This window comes from Canis lupus, chromosome 5 (assembly GCF_003254725.2).
Source record: "Canis lupus dingo isolate Sandy chromosome 5, ASM325472v2, whole genome shotgun sequence".
NCBI classification, from domain to species: Eukaryota; Metazoa; Chordata; class Mammalia; order Carnivora; family Canidae; genus Canis; species Canis lupus.
Window position 1 is genome coordinate 8,809,157 of NC_064247.1, and position 8,230 is coordinate 8,817,386.

Genomic DNA, 8,230 nt, shown 5'->3' on the forward strand with positions numbered 1-8,230 from the left:
GATATCTTTTTTTTTTAATTTTTATTTATTTATGATAGTCACACAGAGAGAGAGAAAGAGAGGCAGAGACACAGGCAGAGGGAGGAGCAGGCTCCATGCACCGGGAGCCCGATGTGGGATTCGATCCCGGGTCTCCAGGATCGCGCCCTGGGCCAAAGGCAGGTGCCAAACCGCTGTGCCACCCAGGGATCTCTCGTCCCTGATATCTAATAAGGAATTCCCAGGAAAGAGAACTCATTGGCTCCACTGGGTCAAGTGTGTCCACCACTGTCACAGTCAATTCAGACCAGAGGAGGGAATCTTGTAAGCGTCACATGGTATGGCCTTTGAGGTGGCGTGTCTACACCCGCTCTTCCACCTAGCCCATGGCAAGCTGTGAGTCTAGCCGTGACCCATGAACACAGAGGCAGCGAGAGCCAGCCTGAGACCATCACCAGCTGATAACCAAAGTTATAACCGAGTCTTTCTCAGAGGAGGAAAACTTTATGAGGAAATGAATCTCCCAGTGGATGAGAAAACTGCCTCCACAGCAGGCCCGGGGACCTCAGGATGTGTGCACTTGGCTTCAGAGTGTGCGCAGCATCTACCAAGGACGCACGGGGACCCGAGTCCGTGTTGTGCCCGGTGCCCTCGCTAAGCCTGACAAAGACGAGGGGGCACAGCTAATGACTCTGGCACAGCTCCATTCCCGGCTTCAAAAGTCATGGCTTCTGTTCCTGTGCTCAGATGAGCCCTGGGAGAGGGAGTCTGGGGGACGTGCCGGGGTCCTAATGACGCAGGAAGCTGGAGAGACAGCAGTGAGACTTCTGATTCCGTCCAGCCCTCAGCCCTCACGGATGGGTTTGAGTTGGAAGGGTCCAGAAGCCGCCACCCCAAAATACGTCATGTGACATAGGATCATTTTGAGCTGGAAGTCACTTCTAAGAAACAAGGAAAACCCTCTGGCCTCCCTGTCTCCTCAGGGCCGCAGCTCTAGACTCCAGCCCTGAGGAATCTCCCAACAGTCCGGACTAAGTAGGCTTTCCGTTCCTTCCTCCGTGTGTTTACCTTCCCCCCATAATTCGCCAGCCCTGAAAGTATCAACCCCCTTTCTTTCATTTTGTCTCTTCTGTACGAAATGCTGCTTCTTTGCTAAGATGCTACAGAAGCGTGGTTGTGATCACTCGTTTCTCATCCCTGGTGACTCCCACGCAGGGGGGTGACCGATGCTGGCGTCAACGCGCTCTGTTTGGCTTTCCTCTTCCTCACCTGCCTTCTCCCAGTTTCTACCAGTGCCTCTCCCGAGGGCTGGCTGCTTGGGGAGAATGAGGACATGACACCACTGACAGCCATACAGGGGTCACTGTCGCCGGGGGTGGGGGAGACACAGCAAGAGAGCCCTGAGACCCCCCCGGAGCACCCTGGGTGCCTCAGACAGGCTCAAGAGACACGCTGGGCTCCAGCCTCCATGTGGGGGAGACGGAGAGGGTGAGGGTGGGATATCTGGTCAGGTTCTACATGTATGAGCGTATGGTGCTCCCTAGTCCTCGTTTGCTGGGTCATTCTTTCCCTTGTAAACAGAGGCCAAATGTGGGTGCAGGTCAAGGGTCCTGAACAGTCGGGGGTGGGGTGGGGTGGGGGTGGGGGAAGGAACCAGACTCTATCCACCATGTTCATCAGGGCATCTGAATTTTCTCTCGGGCACACCAGATTGCACGGCAGGTGGCAAGATTACATTTCTTACAAATTGTTTGGAGTCAAGTAATAGTGGAATGCGGGCAGAAATTATGTACATACACCGCTTTGAGTTCCGGCCACAAAAGCCCCAGTGTGACTCCCCACGGTGGAGACCTCGGAGGCCATGTTAGAGACGGCGGCCTAAAAAGTTCAGAGGAGCTGGGTTGTCTAAATAATCACCACCACCTCATTGAACTGTGAAACGGGTTAGCAGTCATTTATTATTATTACTGTTTTAAGACATCAACATTTCAGAGATTCTTGTTACAGCAGCTCACCACCACCTAAGACATCATTTACAGCCAACTCATTGCCTATGCTTTTGAGCTTCTGAGGACTCTCCCTCTTCCTTCAGTTGGCTGCCTCCAGAACACCCAGAATCACAGACCCCACAGTATCCCACAGACCCTGCCTTTTTAAAGTGAAAATCAATGTGACTCGTCATTAGGATTTTGAAAGGAAGAAATCATGCTTGGACCTACTGGTGCCCACCACTCTTCACCCAGGTTGGATGTTAAAGACTCTCCCGGTGACATCTCACAATGAGGCAAAGAGAAGGGTGACTGGGCCTAGCACACAACTAGCAGGTTGTGTCAGGTCCCCTCTGGGGAACCTGTGGTCAGCGCACAGTAGTTGTAAAGATCGTGAGAGTTGAAAAGTGTGTTGAATCAGCCTCCTCTAGCAGGTTAGGGCGAAGCTGGGCCCCATCTTTAGAACTTGTTGCAGAAAGATGAGTCATTGCAACATTTCTCCTCCAAATTAACATCCGTACTAAAGATCGTCATAGGGGAACACACGCTGCTACAACCTTGGTATCCGTACGAAAGGATGTTATCTGCAGAGAGGCAGAGAAGGGGGCAAGTGAGACCCCAAAACCTGGGTTTCAAGACCCATGGCTGTGGGGTCCAGCAGGTCCTGGCAAGCAGTGCTTAATCAATATTGCTGAATGGATCAGTGATAGTTGTATCAACAAATTAATCAAGGAATGAGAGAAGCTGGAACCTTCCATCAAGAACTGCTAGCTCTGGTAGGGAGAAGTATCTGCCTCTCCGGATTGAGAAATTTGAGATAGGGCCCCCTAGTGGGTTCTCACAGGATAGCTGGAGGGGCTCTGTGTCCTAGGGTTCCCTCCCCACACAGGAGAGGGCAGGAAGGGGTGAATAGGAATTGCCCATATCACCTTCCCCAACCCTCTCTCCCCACCTCTACCCTGTGGCTCCCCCAAACACTACAACACTCAGGTCCCACTCAGTGGGATTTTATTTTTTTTATTTTTTTTTTCAGTGGGATTTTAGCAGCCCTTCCTGTCACCCCAGGAGCTAACAGGAGATCCTATCTTCTTCTTTTGCAGGTACCTGCCCCGTTAAGAGCCATTGGCAGCCAAGTACCAGAACCAGATGATGCAGATTCACACATTTAGTTGAAAAAAGACAACCAACCCCTACCTATACTGGTGCTGCTGCCAGGGTTCCTATGGCTCCAATTCCCTGGGTCCAGGAGTCACCTTGCCTTGTCCTGGGGCCCCCAGCTCCACGTGGTCCCATGGGGGACTCATACCCCTCCCAACCCTGCATGCCCACTCCTAGCACCCAACTTCAGGCTAAGGTCACCCAGGACACTCCACAGGCCCACCTACCTTTATAGACCTTCCTCAGAAAGCATTGCTGGTTGCCTTCAGCCTGGCAGGTACTTTTCCCATCCTCGCAAACCCCATTGGCATTGACTTGTTTACACTGGAAACATTGCAGAGCTGGAAAGAGAAAATGAGCATCCTGAGGCTCTCTGGGCCCTGCGTTCCCACGGGTCAGGAGCGAGCACACCCTCTGGGCGACTCCCAGCCTGGACAGTGGCCGGTTCCCAGGCCCGATGACGTGGCTGAAAGCTGGGGATTTCTGGGTGCTTGGCTCATACCTGGGAGGAGCACAAACAAGATCCCCCTCGACTCCCAGGGATGGAGGAGGGTAGGATGAGATCAGAGGGAGGAGGGGGGGTAAGTCAGGGAGGACTCAGGAAAGGAGAAGGAAGGAGGGCGGAGGGAGCCGCAGGTGTCACTGCCAACGTCTGGCCCAAGCCCCAGCTCTCTCTCTTCTCCAACCTTAAGAGGGCAGCAGCTGGCCCCTGCCTTCACTCAACACCCCCTGAGCACCTGCTGTGTGCCAGGCTGTCCCCGATGTCAGGGACAGAGTGACAGGAGGGAGGAATGAAACATGCATGGCACTTATGTCCTCAAGGCCGCAAAGAAATGGGGGAAGCGGCTGACAAAGGACACGGGAGGGAGATGATCTCAGGTCCTGGTGACAGAGGAAGATTGTGGCCCGAGGACACAGAGCTGGCAGGTGGGGGCCAGTAGGGCTGTCCCTTCACCCGGGGCGGCCAGAGAGGCTCTCTCGGGGGGTCACTCACACTCACACGTGAGCAAATTAAAGGGAGAAGGAAAGGCTGGCCCTTTCAACACCTGGGAGAAGTTGGGGAACTGGTTCCAGGCAGATAGAGGGGCAAGTGCAGGGGCTGTGAGAGAAAATCGGTGTGGCGGGTTCCAGGAACGAGAGGGACAGCCGAGGAGTGGGGCCGCTGGTCGACTGGGAATGAGATGGAAGAGGTTCCGGGGGCCAGAGCGGGGGCCCTCCTCAGGGCTGCGCCGTCCACCTTGGGCCCCTGCCCCGGGGCTGCCGAGCACCTGCAGGGTCACGGGTCCGATGCCTGGGCCCTAGGATTTTGGGCAACTGTCAAAGGACTCTTCCTTGGGCTTCTTTTTCTTCTTGTTATTTTCATCCTGTTTTGCTGTTTTTCCCAATGTCTCAGTGCCTGGTGCCAAAACTCCTCCCCTGCCCCCCATCAAGGCCACAGCTGACCCTCCCCACCCGAGGGGACACCCGCATGTTACCCACTCGTGACACAGCTGCTCGGCCTTCCTTGACTGCGGGGCTCCTACTAAATCCTCAGCGGGGCCCCCGGGACCCCCAGGTAGGGGCCTCTCTGCACCTGCTTCAGCAGGAGGAAGCTACAGAAGAGGAGCCCCTCTGCGCACAGCAACCTCAAAGATTTAAGGGTCAAAGCTGTCAGAGGGGGAGGTGATGGGAGAAGGAAGCAGGCAGCGGACTCTGCTGAGGCTCACTGTCCCCAGGCCTAGCTCTCGAGGCTCACAGAGGGTAACTCTCCTGCAGCTCCTCGAGGCCTCCTTCACTGTGTGACCGCAGCACCCCGGCTCTCTCTAGCGTGACTTCCCTCCCACAACCCTTACCCCCCTCCAGGTATAGGTTAGCAATCACCTTGCAAACACACAGCTTGCTGCTCCCCATCTGAAGGGTCTCCTGACCACTGTTTTAGGGTAAGAGCAGCCCTGCCTTAACCGCAGTAGCCCCCCACTGGGGTCTGGAGATCCCACTTGTAAGGAGCACAAGTTCCTTGGAGACAGAAGCTGACCCTAACCCCCACTAACTAAAAAGTATATAATCAGTCACTCCTCACAACACCCCCTGCAGCTCTTTCTGCCCGTGGGGCCTGTCCCTGGGTTTTAATAAAAGCACCCTTTCTGCACGCAAAAAAAGAGAAACGCACAAATGCACAAAAAAAAACAAAAAAACCCAAAGAGATGGGCCATGAGTGATTTCAAACACATAGGCAAAAAAATTCTTTTGCTTCCTGATGAGTAAGTGTAACATCGATGACATGCAATGGATACTATTTTAGATATATCAGGGTAAATAAAATACATTATAAAAGTTAATGCTACACCTTTCTTATTTTTCGAATGTATCTACTCAGAAACTCAAAACGCCATCTGTAGCTGGCTTTATATTTTAACTGGACAGGACAGTTTCAGCCGCCATAGGAATTGAGATTTTACTCGAGAGAGAAGGCCACTGGAGGTTTAAAAATGAGTGAGGGACGCCTGGGTGGCTCAGCGGTTAGGCTCTGCGTTAGGCTCAGGGCGTGATCCTGAGGTCCCAGGATCAAGTCCCACATCAGGCTCCATGCAGGGAGCCTGCTTCTCCCCCTGCCTGTGTCTCTGCCTCTCTCTCTCTCTCTCTCTCATAAGTAAATAAAATCTTTTAAAAAATAAATAAATAAAAATAAAAATGAGTGACACGCACTGGTTTCTGTGTTGCAAGCTGCCTCTGGCCGCTGTGCAGACGATGGGCTTTTAAGAAGGAGAGAATGCAAGAGGCCCAGGGGAGAGATGGCACTGCAGTCGGCCTCATCTGCCTCCCCCTGCCTCACAGCCTGATTCACCCGCACAGGCTGTGGGCTGCTCTTGCACACACCTGCGACTCTGACTGGGGCCCACGGGGCACACTCGCCTTGCAACACCCGTATGCTGGGGTCCTACAGAGTCAAAGCCCCTGGAGGTAGCCCTCTCCCAAGAGCAAGTGGGGAGTTGGTGCATAAGTACACCGACTGAGATGGGACGGCTTGCGGCCTTCTCAACGCTGAGCTCCAGAATGTCCCAGTGGGACTGAGCCCCGGGCTTCGGGTGCCCACCTGGCATCTAGCTCAAGGATGCCTCCTTCACCTGCTCCTTCCTTCAGTGTCTCGCTTCCTCACTCCCTTGCTGGAGTTTCCTGGGACCCCTGTCCAATCAAATTATTTCTACTCAGATCTGTCCCTCAGATCCAGCTTCTGGAGGAACACAGGGCAGGAGGATGAATTTTTATTTAGATCAAATGAGTGTTTTCTCAATTAACTTGCCATATTTGGTATTCTGAGCCTTCTAGTGCACATACCCTAAGAGAAACCTGGACTACTTCTATGCTGATTCCACTGGCAGATGGAGAATGTTATAAACAAATCATATCAGCGGCCAGTTAATGCCAACAATCATTTCATTCTTCACTCAATCCATGGAATCAAGTAAAAGCTGTGGACACATATTCCGTAGATGGTAAAACATCTGACTTTTTGTGAATGCTGTTGTAAATTCAGTGTCAAAGTTCACACCGAACATAAAATCATTTCTTTTGTGGTGATAGTATAACTGCAGAACAAAATGATTATATCCTGTGTTCCAACAATTGTACAACACAACCCCTACACACACACTATACAACTACAGGGCATGTAGAAATGACTTTTTGCTAATTAAGTATGTACACACACACAGGTAGGATAACTGAATTACAAAAGTTTTCATTGAAGGTGATGAGGAACCTACATTGCTCTCAGCAAGCTTTGCTGGAAATGGTTAAGCTTCAGAAGAATTTTTTTTAAAGATTTTATCCATTTATTCATGAGAGACCCACAGAGAGAGGCAGAGACACAGGCAGAAGGAGAAGCAGGCTCCCTGCAGGGACCCTGATGGGGGATTTGATTCCAGGACCCCGGGATCACGCTCTGAGCCAAAGGCAGATGCTCAACCACTGAGCCACCCAGGCACCAAAGCTTCAGAAGAGTTAATTTATGATTCAATCTAAGTGTCCACAACGGCATGGCACCCTAAATTCAGTTGCTGTTAATAAAGTGTCTGACTGCGTTTTTGGATGTTTGACAAGTGACAGATCTTGTCGCATCCCTTCTGCCCCACATCTGGGCCCTGGTGCTCCTGCAATTGGCATGGGCGGGAGGTTCAAAACATTCAGACCCTCACCGCAGGCAGGAACACGCCCCTGGCCCTCTCCCAACCACCATGTACCTCCCGAGCCAGTCTCCCTTCCCTGCTCCTCAGTCCATTGAGACACCAATTGGACGCAAGTCTTGCTTTTCCAAGAAAGCCTCAGCAGGTAAGAGGAAAACCTTCTCATTTCTTCTGGGTGCAGATGTGGCATTGTGGGTCCAGACATCGGAACCACCTTTGGGGTGGGGGCCACCCTGATCCCACAGGATAACCCAACAGCAGAAATGTTAAAGTGCAACAGAGAGTACCAACACATATCAGCCTGAAAAGTGTCTAAGTACATGATGCTGTGGGGACAAAAGTTACAAGCACGAAGACACTGAAATGTGTCCCTAGAAAAATAGGATGTCCCGGTTAAAGAATAACCCACGCGGTCATCTTACCTGTTGGGGACAAGTCAGGACAAGGCAGGTAGATCTAGAGTCAGGGAGAGAAGTCCCACCTGGAGCTGGAAAGCACCACTCCCCCAGATCCCGGATCCTCGTCAGTCCCCACTGCCCTCCACTGCTCCCCAGCGCCTCACCTTGGAGCAGGTCCAGCTGTGAGCACAGGATGAGCAGCAGGTGCAGCAGCAGCAGGCAGCGACCCATCTCCGCGTTTGGTCCCGGCCTCAAAGATTGGCAGAAGCGGGCCGAGGTGCAGGTATCTGGAGCCGGTGAGAATCGAGGCTTTATGAGTGCGGGCTGGAGGAGCAGCCAATGGCAGCCCAGCGAAGGCTCATTTCCCCAGGATACAGTGAGGACAGATGAGGACAGAACACCTGAGGAGCCCTGCCTTCCCCCAGTGATCCTGGCCACGCTCACCCCACTGACACGACCCCAAGGGAGCCAACTCAAATAAGAAGGCATCGCTAGTGTATCTCAATTTCCCAGTCAAAAATGGAATAATAAAGCCGGACTTACA

The 8,230-nt window shown here is 52.6% G+C and overlaps 1 protein-coding gene across 1 annotated transcript; it reads right to left on the reverse strand.

Moving 5' to 3' along the window:
• Window positions 1-1,938: 1,938 nt before the first annotated feature.
• Window positions 1,939-7,917, reverse strand: LOC118354656 (acrosomal protein SP-10-like). Its single transcript, XM_049109476.1, has 4 exons — window positions 7,770-7,917; window positions 5,938-6,042; window positions 3,353-3,658; window positions 1,939-2,551 (listed from the first exon to the last, which is right to left on the reverse strand). Exons 1-4 carry the CDS (start codon window positions 7,915-7,917, stop codon window positions 2,427-2,429), a joined length of 684 nt encoding a protein of 227 aa, XP_048965433.1. The 3' UTR covers window positions 1,939-2,426.
• Window positions 7,918-8,230: the final 313 nt, after the last annotated feature.